Source organism: Salmo trutta, chromosome 12 (assembly GCF_901001165.1).
Source record: "Salmo trutta chromosome 12, fSalTru1.1, whole genome shotgun sequence".
NCBI lineage: Eukaryota > Metazoa > Chordata > Actinopteri > Salmoniformes > Salmonidae > Salmo > Salmo trutta.
In genome coordinates, this window is record NC_042968.1 from 16,112,106 (window position 1) to 16,128,038 (window position 15,933).

Consider the following 15,933-nt stretch of genomic DNA (forward strand, 5'->3'; position numbering starts at 1 on the left):
AGGGCCATTGTATGTAATGGAGGGAAATTGTGCTCATATATGGTCAAATGCACATGCACATGAGGGGGTATAGTACTTCAGGAGTACTCCGGGCAGAGCAAAATTCAGTTGGTGGTTCATTAACTGAAAAAGGTTGGAAACCACTGCTTCTGTATGCAACCCTACTTTACTTGTTCCTTTAACTTACCAACAGAATCAATTCACCTCCAGCAAACACTTGTATAATTCTCTTAATTCTTTGGAAATGCCAATTGGAAAACAGCCTTAGATTTCCACATCTGCAATGATGCCACCTACTGGCTATGGGATTGCATAGCATGCTTCAGCACTCCTTATTAACGATAAGTTTAAAGTACACGTCTGTCCCTCTAGTTCAGGGGAGAAGTCAAACTCCAAGAACAAAGAGAGGCTTCAAGCAATGTCTCTAACCTCAAGGTCTGTACCTGAATAAGACAGGGTCGTGTGGGTAGAGAGGATAGAACACAGAGACAATGGAGGAAATCAAGAGTAGAGTGAATAAGAAACCAATTTTGAGATGTGTGTATTAAATAATTCGAACAAATAGAGGGGTTATGACAGACTGGAGGTCAGAGTTCATTTAGGAAAATTGAGTCCTCTGATTGGTCCATGGGGCTTCTACAGTCTTTATGTGAGGCTTGACAATCCCATTGGTCACGAGACACCATTACTCATCAGTGTCTCAGAGTCAGGCCACAGAGGCAGTTGGACACATGAAGCAGGACTGACTAAAACACATAGCGAAGCACCACAGTATATATATGAGGCCAGGCCCGGGGTATTCAAGCTCTGGCCAAACACGATCACATGGCAGAGAATAGTGAGGGCCAGGATGCCACGAGGCAGGCCTTCACAGAGAGGAGTAACACATCTGTAATAAGAATAATTACCCCAGAATAAATTACAGTCACAGAACAATCGTTGAAAGAAGCAGAACTCTAGGAATCGGCGGATCTAATCCAACTGATTCAACCCATGCATTATAAGGCATTAACCAAACATTTGTCACTGACATCACACAATTTCATAGTGACTATACATACAAATGCTGATCTGTAAAATGTAGTTTGAAAAAGAAGAACCAAAAACATGTGACTGGTTTATGCAAAAACATATTCTTAAACCGTAGATGCAATTTGTTGGGAATCGGAGTCGCATGGTGGGGGTTGGATCAATATCTGCAATCCCATTGTACCTATTGATCTGCAGATTCACGAATGAAATTGATTTTCTGAGGTAGACAATGCAGGCATATTCCATTCTACCCATGCAAAGATATTCTACGATGGGGGATTGGGAAGGTAATTTGGCCCATTTTGAAAGTAGGCGCCCATCTCTGGCTCATTTAGCCAACGGTGCTACTGCTGTGTAACATAGTGATCCATCTATCAGTCTGCTGACTGTCAAACCAGAGCTGTACTTACTCACCTACCAATGGGACACCCGTGGTGAAGGATATCAGAAAGACAGTCCCGGGAATAGACAGGCGTCAGTCTGTAGACCGTACAGCACTTAAACACTAAACTGTTCATGCACTGATGGGGAAAGTATTCACACAGTGCATGTTTATTGAGTTTGCCGGCCACTGTAGAGTGCCCATATATAACCCAAATCCAATACATGAATGTGCCTTCCCTGCTTCCTTTATAAGGACATTACAATCTTTAGGTTCCCCTCACTAAACAAACATGACACTTTCAGCATAACATGGAGCCAAATCCAATATGAACAGGTCTTGTGTGGAAGAGATGGGTACAAAGTGGTACCGTTGAGGAAGGGGGATCAGTGAAACAATGCTTGTCAGCAGATGATGTTTCAGTCAATGATGCAATGATAATGTTGTAGAAAATACAAAAAAAAAGTTAATAGCAGGTCTGGGATCAGGTAGGTGATGCCAGGTGACCTGCGTTATCCTCATCATCCCTGCCTCCTCCGCCAACTTGAACTCTGTCCTTCAGACCAATCAAACAGAAGGAAATAGGCAGAGCGACAGGGTTTCCCAGGGGAGGTGGCAGGAGAGGGCATCCGACCCCTGTGTGACCTTTGGGGAAGGACGTGTCACTATAGTGTCCTGATGGCCACGGGGTAGAGCAGGGACATGTGCTCGGCCCCCTTGATGGGCAGCTTGCGGCTGGAGTAGAAGTGGATGATCTCAGGAACACTGTCGAAGGGACAGCTGTTCTGACCCAGTATGTACTTGTTCTCCTTCGTCCTCGACAGCTTCATGTGCATGAAGCCCTGGCTGCTCCTAGAGAGAGAGAGAAAACAATATCAGCTCTAAACATTGAGTGCTTTATCTCCCAGCGGTACAGTGACAGATCATTCCCAGGTGATGCAGTACAGTTGGGCTGGTTTAGAACCCAGGTCACATACTGTACACACTCCTATATACTGTAAGTAGAGAGTGCTACTAGTCTAATGAGCAGCCAGGAAGAATCACTTAAGCTACACCAGTTAATAAATGCAGAGCAAATGAAAAGCTCCCTGGGCTGTGCTCCCTACAGTATTTCTAGGGCTGAGCCGGAGCCTTGGATCTGTGTGCTTTACAGCTCTTAAGTAATCTCCTGCTCTGGAGCCTTGTCTTAATGAGAAATGTGGCTGTATAAAACCCATTATGCTGCAGTGGACAGAAGCTGCAGGGAGGATGGCAGTGACACGGGTCTTTTATCACATACAAGGAGAGGGAGAGGAGGAGGAGAGGTCAAAGAGAGAGAGGGAGAGGGAGGAGAGAGAGAGAAGAGATGTAGAGAGAGAGAGAGAGAGAGAGAGAGAGAAAGAGAGAGAGAGATGATGAGGGACATGGTGAGATAGAGGGGGAGAAAGAGAGAGAGAGGAAGATGGTGAGGAAGAGGGGTAGAGGGGTGAAAGAGAGAGAGAGAGCGAGGTAGAGGGGCAGAAGGGCTAGAGGAAAAGTCCTCAGTAGACCATTTATCAGAAACCTTTTTTGCGACAAGTAGCCAAACACACAGCATCAGGTTAGTGTCAAGCACTGAGCACACACTGACTCATGGTCCCAGAGAATGTTTTTTCTTCTGTTTGCATTGTGCAATGCCCAAGTTACTGCAGAATCAGCTCACCCGGAGGACTTACACAGTTAGGAAAAGTATATATACAATATTTAGCAGAGCAGGTGTCACCTCTTCTGTCAACAGAAATAAAACTGTGGAATAACAGCCAGACAGTGATGGACTGCAATGACTTCCTGTTCCCATAAGCGGGGGATGGCATTCAAAGATGGAAATATGTTTTCTAAGCCATTCTGTGTGTGTGTGTGTGTGTGTGTGTGTGTGTGTGTGTGTGTGTGTCCATTATCAGCAGAAAGCACAAATTGCTGGGCATCTTCCGTTATCTTATAATTGCATTTGAAAAGCCTGAAGCCATATTATCTCACTAAGACACCAACAGAAACAAAGCCATGGAGAGAACATCAACATCAGGATCAAGGAGAATTTTAACAGGTTCAATTAAGGGACAATAACCATTAAAAATGACATTTCTCAAAACATCAGAGGCAAATACTTATTGTAAGTCAAATCTTTCATCAGTTCATGAACCAAGAGATAAAACCCTAGTGGGACACGGTGAAACTAGTAAGGACCAATGCAGATGAAGGACAGTCGACATGAATTCTCTCATATCGTCTCTTCAATACACTGCTGCTGTAAGACTGGCAAGTCACAGCCTTGACATGTATAGTTGCTGCACTAAAAGTATGGTTAGAGAGGGGGAGAGAGGAGTCGGAGAGAGGGAGACAGAGACCGTAAAAGAAACGAGGGCGATTGAGAGCATCTAGCGCGAGGAGAGGTGGATGATCGTTTTATAAGAGAGCTGAGGGAGAGGACCGCAGGGTTTCTCTGCTGCTATAATAGTGAAGTAAATACAGCTAGCTTCAGCCTCCTCCATCACTGAGTCTCATCACCCAGCCAGCTCCTCCAGTTGAATACGTCTCTGTCATTACTAGGACGTTCATCAAATCAACGTTTATTGGTTGGAGTAGATAAGGACAGATATCTCTAGTCATGCAGCCTGTTCACTGCCTACATCCCAAATTACACCCTGTTCCCCTTTTAGGGCTTAGGCCAAAAGTAGTGCACTATATAGGGAATTAGAGTGCCTATTTGGGAAAGGAGAGGAGAGGAGAGGAGAGGAGAGGAGAGGAGAGGAGAGGCCACTCTGAAGGTAAAGTGTGTTTGATTCATCAACAGCTTGAGGAGACAGGCCTTGGGTTACACGAGCACACCACTTAAAAAGCTAAACACATCAATAAGAACATTTTAGAAATCCCCCTAAGATTTCCTTCCCCGTCAGTGTTTAGCTACGCTTATCGCGTTTCAGCTCCGTGGAGACTCAGAGACAACGGTGCAACAGACCACTACTCACTGCTGTCTGATAACAGAAATGTAGGGCTATTTTTGACAAGACTTTTGTGTTTGTTATCTTATCCTATTTGCTTGTGCGCCTTTTTATTGTCTAATTGGGATTCATTTCACTCTGGAGGTCTGGTGTCCTGTTCACCGGGGTCTATGACTTTCACTTGAACCAGCTCATCCTTCAAGCAGAGAAATAGGATGACATCCATCATCGTTTATCTCTACCTCTCTACATATATTAGACTGCACCATAAATGATGCTTCAACGCAATAAATCCATGGCATCAGAGAAGCTAAACTCACCCAACAGAAGATAATCGGCGTTACTCTGGACCCTGATCTCTCTTTTGAAGAACATATCAAGACTGTTTCAAGGACAGCTTTTTAACATCTACGTAACATTGCAAAAATCTGAAACTTTCTGTCTAAAAATGACGCAGTTAAAATTAATCCATGCCTTTGTTACTTCTAGGTTGGACTACCGCAATGCTCTACTTTCCGGCTACCCGGATAAAGCACTAAATAAACTTCAGTTAGTGCTAAATACAGCTGCTAGAATCCTGACTAGAACAAAAAAATGTGATCATATTACTCCAGTGCTAGCCTCCCTACACTGGCTTCCTGTTAAGGCAAGGGCTGATTTCTAGGTTTTACTGCTAACCTACAAAGCATTACATGGGCTTGCTCCTACCTATCTTTCCGATTTGGTCCTGCCGTACATACCTACACGTATGCTACGGTCACAAGATACGGGCCTCCTAATTGTTCCTAGAATTTCTAAGCAAACAGCTGGAGGCAGGGCTTTCTCCTATAGAGCGCCATTTTTATGGAATAGTCTGCCTACCCATGTGAGAGACAGTCTCAACCTTTAAGTCTTTACTGAAGACACATCTCTTCAGTAGGTCCTATGATTAAGTGTAGTCTGGCCCAGGGGTGTGAAGGTGAATGGAAAGGCTGGAGCAACGAACCGCCCTTGCTGTCTCTGCCTGGCCAGTTTCCCCTCTTTCCACTGGGATTCTCTGCCTCTACCCCTATTACGGGGGCTGAGTCACTGGCTTACTGGTGTTCTTCCATGCCGTCCCTGGGAGGGGTGCGTCACTTGAGTGGGTTGAGTCACTGACGTGGTCTTCCTGTCTGGGTTGGCGCCCCCCCTTGGGCTGTGCCGTGGCGGAGATCTTTGTGGGCTATACTCGGCCTTGTCCCGGGATGGTATGTTGGTGGTTGGAGATATCCCTCCAGTGGTGTGGAGGCTGTGCTTTGGCAAAGTGGGTGGGGTTATATCCTACCTGTTTGGCCCTGTCCGGGGGTTTCATCCGATGGGGCCACAGTGTCTCCTGACCCCTCCTGTCTCAGCCTCCAGTATTTATGCTGCAGTAGTTTATGTGTCGGGGGGCTAGAGTCAGTCTGTCACATCTGGAGTATTTCTCTTGTCTTTTCCGGTGTCCTGTGTGAATTTAAATATGCTCTCTCTAATTCTCTCTTTCTCTTTCTTTCTTTCTTTCTCTCTCTCTCGAAGGACCTGAGCCCTAGGACCATGCCTCAGGACTACCTGGCTTGATGACTCCTTGCTGTCCCCAGTTCACCTGGCCGTGCTGCTGCTCAAGTTCCAACTGTTCTGCCTGCAGCTATGGAACCCTGACCTGTTCGCCGGACGTGCTACCTGTCCCAGACCTGTTGTCCCAGACCTGCTGGAACCCTGACCTATTCACCGGACGTGCTACCTGTCCCAGACCTGCTGTTTTCAACTCTCTAGAGACAGCAGGAGCGGTAGAGATACTCTCAAAGATCGGCTATGAAAAAGCCAACTGACACTTACTCTTGTGTTACTGACTTGTTGCACTCTCGACAACTACTATGATTATTATTATTTGACAATGCTGGTCATTTATGAACATTTGAACATCTAGGCCATGTGCTGTTATAATCTCCACCCGGCACAGCCAGAAGAGGACTGGCCACCCCTCATAGCCTGGTTCCTCTCTAGGTTTCTTCCTAGGTTTTGGCCTTTCTAGGGAGTTTTTCCTAGCCACCGTGCTTCTACACCTGCATTGCTTGCTGTTTGGGGTTTTAGGCTGGGTTTCTGTACAGCACTTTGAGATATCAGCTGATGTAAGAAGGGCTATATAAATACATTTGATTTGATTTTGATTTGATAATGATCCAGAAAGAAAGCCTTGAACTTAAGAAGCATTGTGGGACAGGAAATGTCCTGAATAGCCATTCTTCCGGTTTAATGCGTACTGCGGCAGCCACAAACAGAGTGTGTCTGCCTGGAAGGATCACTAACATGATCAGGACATGACCACACCTGTTCCTCGTGGTTTGGAGGGATTTTAAAAACAAGAATGTGGTTGGTGCTGCTCATTATAGGTCAACTATACTGTACAAAACACAAATCTGTGTTGTTGTGTTTCATTTGGGAACCATTCCAGTTGTGGTAATATCCAAGAAGAAAACATGCATTAATAAAACGCATTGAACTGTGCACTGAACTGCACGCACACTGAACCACACACTCCATAACAAACTAGAAGAGCCCTCACTAGGAGACCCCTGTGTCTCTCACAAGAAAGACAAAGAGAGGACACTTTTCTGAGACACTTTTGCCTCTCCGGACATGAGTTCAATTGCCAACGCTGAGAGCTTTTGTTGTTCTTTCTACAACTCCAAGGCTTTCTAGTTTCCCCATGTGTTATAGCATCAACACATTTTGATGCATAAATCTTTGTATTCCTCTTTCAACGGTTTATTTTCTACCTCAGTCAGCCCGTAAACCACCTCCCTGGGGGGAGGAGGGAGAGCTACACCTCTCAGAGACCAGTGAAAGGCTAAATGTGTTTTATGCACCTAAAAGAGCACTCATCTTCAGAGAGAGGAAGAGAGACAGTGACAACCCTCTCTCCCTGTCAAAAGGCTCTGCAGACTCACGGTTAGCGAAAGCCTGGGCCTTCATCAATGATGCAAAGCACAAACGTGCCGCCGATTTGGCCTCATGAATATTTCAGCAGCTCCAGACATGGAGTGTCTAAGCACAGGGTCTCCAGCCTCTGCCACAGAGGTTTCAGCATCTGCCAACATATATGGCCTACACACTGGGTCTCCAGCCTCTGCCACAGAGGTTTCTAGGAAGCAGGAGGCTCCAACATGAGCAGACTGAACTCTGTGTCACCCCCTCCCCACTGCCGACTCCATGAATCAACCCGCTGATTGTTTACTGGGTTGATCTGAATGACCCTACAGCCTCCTCTGTTTCCTACCAGTACTGCACAACAAACACAGTCATGCTGGCAGGACACAGGCACATGATCCACCACACCCCAGAGAGCTGTTTAAAAATATCTGCCTTCCTGCCTTTGCCCTCTGCCCTGTGTGGACGACATCTCCACTGATCTGTGCAGGAGGTCCAACAAAACAGCCTTTTACACAACTATGATTTATGGTTCACAAGCACACAGACACGGAACAATTCATTCCATCACTCCTTTCTGGAACTGACACAATTAGTCCCATTATTGGTGGACATTGGTGGTCCAAGACGCACTCAGAAGTCTATGTGTTTGAACTTTGAACTCAGAGTCAATATGACTTTCTTCCACTGTGACTGGCCATGGAGGCAGCCGGACTGACAGGGTCAGAGGTTCAGTGCTGCTGGCTGAAAGGTCACAGTGCGTGGGCTCTGACTGAGAAGGTCAGCTCCTACTGGAGATCAACAACACTCCTCTCCTCCACCCCCTCAGACACAGCATGGGACGTGTCCTAGTGGCCTCCCAAGTGGCCCAGCGGTCTAAGGCACTGCATGTCAGTGCAAGAGGCATCACTACAGTCCCTGGTTCGAATCCGGACTGTATCACATCCGGCCGTGATTGGGAGTCTCATAGGGCGGCGCACAATTGGCCCAGCGTCGTCCGGGTTTGGCCGGGGTAGGCCGTCATTGTAAATAAGAATTTGTTCTTAACTGACTTGCCTAGTTAAATAAAGTCTCCCCAAACAACCCCAGCCCTGTCTGTCCAATAAGGCCTACCAGCCTACTGCACCAGACAGTCCAGCCAATGGCCCAGCACTGTCTGTCCAATCAAGCCCACCAGTCTAATTCCCTGTGTGTCCCCCCTGGCAGGCCAGAGCAGAGTCCCAGAGCTCTGGTAATGAAATGAGCAGTCAGTCAGTGTGAGGAGCAGTGGAACAGCTCTGGACAGCATCATCTCCTCCTGCCAGCAGAGATGAGCCTAAAGCCGACTGACGAGGAGCGTCCTCAGCACCAGCAACGGTTTCCCCCCTGTTGCAATGTATCTAATCTATCACTGACTTTATCAACAGATGTGTGCTTTATTGTGAATAAGCAAAAAAAAAGCCAACGACAAGAGAGCACAAATGCCAGTTTGTATCTGAAGAAAGCTGACAATTATACTGTAGAACTGTCTTCCATGGCCATAACTCAAGCAGTTATCCTCTCTGCAGCTCATATCAGAGGCCCTTTCTCTGCCCCTGTTGTGAAATGGTTTTCTCAGCCAGGTATTGCTGTGTGCTGGTGAAACGGCAGCCCGCTGACACTCATCAGTTGGCTGGCTCCCTGCGGTAGTGTGAGCCCTCAGAGCCTCTGAGTCGATGGCATGTGACTGCCTTGCGGAGGTGAGTGCCAGCTGTGCAGCGAGACCCTTTCAGCTACCCTCCAGCCAAATGTCCGACCAGACTAAACCAATCAGGGACTCTCCACTGGCCAGGAGACAGGTCACAGTCAGGGGGCAGAGGTCAGCTAGGGGGGCATTATGAATTCAGTTCTGGGCAAGTCAGCGAATCAGAGCGCCAGCGGGGCCAGAGAGGTTACCTGGTGGAGGTGGGAGGGGAGGAAGGGGGGGCATCATGTAGGAAGGACAGGGTTCTTAAAGATGATGTGTATAACCATACTGAAGAGACAGTCAGCAGGTAGGTAGGAGGTGAGGAAGACTCCTGAAGGCAGAATAATGGTGCTGTACTGCGTGTTGAACTGGTACTCTATATTAACCCGTGAACACCCTCAGTGAAGTGTGTGTGTGTAAAATTGTATATATATATATATATATATAATTGTCAGCTTTCTTCTTTAAGGAATACCTGGGATAGGATAAAGTAATCCTTCTAACCCCCCCCCCCCCCCCTTTAAAGGATTTAGATGCACTATTGTAAAGTGTTTGTTCTACTGGATATTATAGGTGAATGCACCAATTTGTAAGTCGCTCTGGATAAGAGCGTCTGCTAAATGACTTAAATGTAAATGTATATTATATATATTTCCTTCAGAAAGAATTCATGCCCCTTGACTTATTCCACATTTTGTCGTGTTACAGCCTAAACTCAAAATGGATTAAGTTGATTTTTTTTCTCACCCATCTACACACTGTAACCCATAATGACAAAGTCAACAAAAAAATGGAAATGTTTGCAAATGTACTGAAAATGAAATAACACATTTACATAAAGTCAATACTTTGTAGAAGCACCTTCCATCTTCCATAGATTTTCAATGGGATTCAAGTCTCAGCTTTGGCTGGGCCACTCAAGGACTTTCACATTCTTGTTCTGAAGCCATTCCAGCGTTGCTTTGGCTGTATGCTTGCGGTCACTGTACTGTTGCAAAGAAAATCTTAGCCCCAGTCTAAGGTCATTTGCACTCTGAAGTAGGTTCTCATCAAGGATTTGACTGTATTTGGCTCCATTCATTGTTCCCTCTATCATTACCAGTTTCCCAGTCCCTGCCGCTGAATCACATCCACATAGTATGATGCTGCCACCACCATGCTTCACAGTAGGGATGAGGTTAGACAGGTGATGCGCTGTGCCTGGTTTTCTCCATACATAGCACTTTGCATTCAGGCCTAAGCGTCAGCATTTGTGGGTTCGATTACAGGCTCAAAATGGCCAGCAACAAAGAACTTTCTAAACTCGTCAGTCTATTCTGTTCTGAGAAATTAAGGCTATTCCATGCGAGAAATTGCCAAGAAACTGAAGTATTCATACAACACTGTGTACTACTCCCTTCACAGAACAGTGCAAACTGACTCTAAGCAGAATAGAAAGAGGAGTGGGAGGCCCCGGTGCACAACTGAGCAAGAGGACAAGTACATCAGAGTGTGTAGTTTGAGAAACAGAGGCCTCACCAGTCCTCAACTGGCAGCTTCATTAAATAGTATCCACAAAACACCAGTCTCAACGTCAACAGTTAAGAGGCGACTCCGTTACGCTGGCCTTCTAGGCAGAGTTTCAAAGAAAAAGCCATATCTCAGACTGGCCAATAAAAAGAAAAGATTAAGATGGGCAAAAGAACACAGACACTGGACAGAGGTGCTCTGCCTAGAAAGCCAGCATCCCGGAGTTGACTCTTCACTGTTGACGTTGAGACTATTGTTTTGCGGGTACAATTTAATTAATGAAGCTGCCAGTTGAGGAAAACAAGGACATTTCTAAGTGTCCCCAAACTTTTGAACGGTAGTGTATGCCTCATCACAATTCTCTCTCGGAGAGCTACAGACAGCTCTGACATGCACTGTCAACTGTGGGACCTTATATAGACAGGTGTGTTTTTCCTTCTAAATTATGTCCAAACCATTGAATTGGCCACAGGTGGACTCCAATCAAATTGTAGCGACAGCTCAAGGATGATCAAAGGAAATTGGATGCACCTGAGCTCAATTTGCAGTGTCAGCACAGCGTTATGAATAATATGTAAATGAGATAGTTCTGTATTTAATTTTCAATAAGTTTGCAAACCTTTTTAAAAAATGTTTTCACTTTGTTAATATGGGGTATTATGTGGATTAAATCAAAATGGATTCAATCTATACAATACATTTTGAATTCAGGCTGTAACAACAAAATGTGGAATAAGTCAAAAGAGTTACGAATATTTTCTGAAGGCGCTGCGGGTACTGGGTGCTATATACTCTCCAGTGTGTGAGAGGGTGGTGTGTCATCAACTGTACACTGCTTACTTGTGTGTAGTGGACAGTATGTATGGGAAGGGTCTTACTTGAGTGAGAGGGAGAAGTCGTTCTTGCTGGTCTCACTGTTCCTCACCAGGTAGCTGGCCTCCTTACACAGCCTCAGCAGAGACTCCGCATCCGTCCTGCTGATCGCTCCATGGTACCAGCTACAGGGTGGAGAGAAGAGGGAGGATAAAACAGAGCTTCAAATGGAGAAAGTGTCTGTTATCTAACGTCAAAAGACAATCAAATATCTCCACACAGCTCTACCTCAGAAGCACCAACACAAAAATACCAAATCCCTAGAGAGAATGACAGGAATAGAATTACTAGTCATTATAATTCTGTGGATAGAAAGACAGTAGGGGACTTACAACTGGCTCTCCAGGGACAGGGAGGGGTCAATGCGTTCCCCCAGAGCAGCACTGCAGTGGTCCAGAGAGCTCATCTTGGTGTTGACCAGACAGCAACTGGAGTGGATGCGGGGCGGACGCCCTCCTCTAGCCTCCTTGGTGGGCGACATTCTGGACTTCTCCACCCCTTCAAACTGGACTGTAAATGAAGGAGAGACCCGCAGCCAGATATGAGTATCACAATACAAAAGCATGTGAATAGAGGCCTTCCTTGAGACATGTCAAATATCAGCCTTGGAACATTGGACACCCCGCCTCGGTTTTTGTAAACAGCTAAGGGACGGGCCTCGAGTAATGTAACCACTCAAATTCATAGACAGAGCTATGGATGCAAGTACAGACCATCCATGACATCAAAATTATAGTTTAACTATGTTTTGAGGCTATTCAGTGTTTGCCTACATTTATACTGTTTACAAAATGAGTAAAAACAAGCTGATATTTTGGAGTCTGATGAGGTATGACAGTTGAACTCAGCTCATGAGACATTTACAAGTTATATACTTCAAGAATCAATGAGTATATATATATATATATATATATATCATTACTTTATAAGTCCAAAATGAATGTAGCAACTAAGGATTCTAGCTTTAACACACTGACCATTGAAGTCCATCTTGTGTTTCCTGTACTCATCAATTATAAGCAATTAAACTAAAGTGGCGTTGAGTTCAGAGAAGCATGTGTTCTAAACATCAGGCATATCTGTGAAAAACAGAGCTGCTTTGACTTATTATTCATGATTCCTTCTGGTCTTTCCCAGCTTGTATGTGCTGTGCTGCAGTGAAACGTGTTAAATGAGAGGAGACAACCATGTCTCAGTGTTTAAAAACGCACACACCGCCACTCTGTACAACACATCCCTCTCAAGGACCTTCGCAGAGCGAGACAGAAATCAATCCAGCCACACTGTGTACACAATGCCAGACGGGAGGGAAAACACAACATGCACAAACTAGTCCAGGTTAATCATTGAGCCAGGCCTTGAAAAGTGCCAAGGTCACTAACTGGAGAATAGACAGGCTCCCTTGGAGGTGATCCATCCAAATCGTGACACGACCCTGACTAACGCTAGAGGTCAGAGAGTTGCTTTTAGACCAATCAGAAACAAGCTACTCAATCTCCCTATTTACACAGTCTGATGTGAGAGCAGAGCGTGGGAGGGGACCAGGAGTAGAAGTTGAAACCTCAGAACTTCCTGGTTGTGGTCAGCGGTTAGAGGTCAGAGACAGTGACACAGGAGAGAGGGGGTAGGGGGGTGTTTTACTCCACAGCTCATTCCTGTAGTTGATGTCACACCATCCTTTGGAAAGAGACCCATTTCCAGTTGCCTTGGCCTTGCTACCCCCAGCAGTAAACTAAGGTCACCCTTCAACATCAAAACACATTACCACAGTCTGTCACTGCCATAATGCCGAAGACCGCTTTAGGACTTCAAGAGGAGTGGAGCAACATCAAACGTTGAGCCTCTGATGGAAGCAGTTCATTTAGCATACTCTTAGTTGTGATTGCATGCCCCCCGCCACCACTCATCTCAAGGGCTAATCTCACTCCAGGCCTGGCTTTAATTTCACTGAGTGGACATAGGCTCCAGACAGACAGGAATCACATGTCGATGGGGAGGAATACGCTTGTCTAGTCTAGACCACACCTTCAGTCAAAGGATAGAGTTTCACTTTCTGTGAAGCTATTGTAACATTGAGAGTCCTTACAGTCCTTCCACCATTATACACTGAACAAAAGTATAAAACGCAACATGTAAAGTGTTGGTCCCATGATTCATGAGCTGAAAATAAAAGATCCCAGAAATGTTCTATATGCACAAAAACCTTATTTCTCTAAAATGTTGTGCACAAATTTGTTTGCGTCACTGTTAGTGAGCATTTATCCTTTGCCAAGATAATCTAACCACCCGACAGGTGTGGCATATGGCATACAGCATGATCATTACAGAGGTGTACCTTGTGCTGGGGACAATAAAAGGCCACCAACACAATGCCACAGATGTCTCAAGTTGAGGGAGCATGCAGTTTGCATGTTGACTGCAGGAATGTCGACCAGAGCTGTTTCCAGTGAATAGAATGTTAATTTCTCTACTATAAGCAGCTTCCAACGTCATTTTAGAGAATTTGGCAGTACATCCAACCGGCCTCACAACCGCAGACCACGTGTAACCACGCCAGTCTAGGACCTCCACATCTGGCTTCTTTACCTGCGGGATCGTCTGAGACCAGCCACCCGGACAGCTGATGAAACTGTGGGTTTGCACAACCAAAGAATTTCTGCACAAACTGTCAGAAACGGTCGCAGAGAAGCTCATCCCGTCGTCCTCACCAGGGTCTTGACCTGACTGCAGTTCGGAGGCATAACCGACTTCAGTGGACAAATGCTCATTCAATGGCCAATGGCACGCTTCACGACTGAATCCCAGTTTCAACTGTACCAGGCAGATGACAGACATTTTGCTGATGTCAACGTTGTGAACAGAGTGCCCCATGGAAGCAGTGGGGTATGGTATGGGCAGGTATAAGCTACGGACAACAAACACAATTGCATTTTATTGATGGCAATTTGAATGCACAGAGATATCGTGACGAGATCCTGAGGCCCATTGTCGTGCCATTCATCCGCCACCATTACCTTCAGCATGATAATGCACGGCCCTATGTCAAAGATCTGTACACACTTCCTGGAAGCTGAAACTGCCCCAGTTCTTCCATGGCCTGCATACTCACCAGACATGTCACCCATTGAGAATATTTGGGTTGCTCTGGATCGACAGCATGCTTCAGTTCCCGCAAATATCCAGCAATTTTGCACAGCCAATGAAGAGGAGCGGGACAACGTTCCATAGGCCACAATCAACAGCCTGATCAACTCTATGCGAAGGAGATGTGTCGCGCTGCATGAGGCAAATGATGGTCACACCAGATACGGACTGGTTTTCTGATCCATGCCCCTACTTTTTTTTTTTAAGGCATCTTTGACTAACTGATGCATATCTGTATTCCCATTCATGTGAAATCCATAGATTAGGGCCTAAGGAATTCATTTCAATTGACTGATTTCCTCATATGAACTGTAATGCAGTAAAATCTTTGAAATTGTCGCATGTTGCGTTTCTATTTTTGTTCAGTGTGTAATTACTCTTAAGTGTATTAATACACGTAGATGTCTTCCAGAAAACAACTTCATGTAAATGCCTGACATGCACAACTAGCAGCAATTAACTGTCTGCTTGATGCTAAGCTACATACTGAACAGCAGAAACCTATTCTGAGCATCCCTGAAGCATGCACAGCATGTGCTTACCACTGGCAAATCTCCAGCATATATGATTGTGTTGTTCCACCACTGACCACCAGGGGCTCCCCTTAACCTAATTTCTATTGTTCATGTGAACGACATATCAGTACTACTAATAAGCTAAGGCTGCATTTACACAGGCAGAACAATTCTGATGTTTTGCCGAATTAATTGCCAAAAGATCTGACTGGTCAAAATACCAATTAGTAGCAAAAATGTTAAAAAAATCTGAATTGGACTGCCTGTGTAAACACAGCCTTAGTGAAACATTGCTGTAAAGCTCAAACCAGTTCCATGGCTTGGTTATACAGAATGATAATGGTGTTTTTGCACTCTTCACTTTTTTGCATTAATACATAATTGAGTCTGAAGATGAGACACATTGTATAATATAAATGAGAGCAAATTATTTGTTTTACTACTCTCCGTTGTTCCATGAAAGTCAAATATGGAGGATATATTCTCACACAAATGTCTTCCGTTTCTGTAAATGGTACAAGTAGCTCTCTTTGTATATGTTTAAGGTATATGTGTATGTGTGTGAGATAGTGTTTCCATGGAGACTGACCAGGTGGGAAAAGATGCGTGTTTGCAGCGTCCCACACCATGTCAGCCAAGACACAGCCAATCTGGAGCTCTGCAGCAAATCTTACCCTGAGTATGTGCTTGCGTGTGTTTGTGTGTAATAATGTCAGAGAAAGAGAGAGCAGGATAGGGACTGCTGTAGTCTGCTGTTTCCTCTTTAATTAATAAAACAAAACCCTATCTCTATAAAAAACCCTGTATCTCTGAACCAGTGGAGACTACCGAAGGGAGGACGGCTCATAATAAATGGCCGGAACAGAGCAAAGGGAACGGCATCAAATACCT

General features: G+C 45.3%; 1 protein-coding gene across 7 annotated transcripts in view; it reads right to left on the bottom strand.

The window, feature by feature from the left end:
* Positions 1–154: 154 nt before the first annotated feature.
* Positions 155–15,933, bottom strand: part of LOC115203014 (SH2 domain-containing adapter protein F-like) — a 112,348-nt gene continuing 96,569 nt past the window's right edge. For all 7 annotated transcript variants that reach the window (XM_029767275.1, XM_029767272.1, XM_029767269.1 and 4 more), the window contains 3 exons: positions 11,716–11,893; positions 11,389–11,508; positions 155–2,266 (listed from right to left, as the gene is read on the bottom strand). In XM_029767275.1, the coding sequence (XP_029623135.1) occupies positions 2,080–2,266; positions 11,389–11,508; positions 11,716–11,893 (485 nt within the window). In that variant the 3' untranslated portion in view covers positions 155–2,079. The remainder of the gene's footprint in view (positions 2,267–11,388; positions 11,509–11,715; positions 11,894–15,933) is intronic.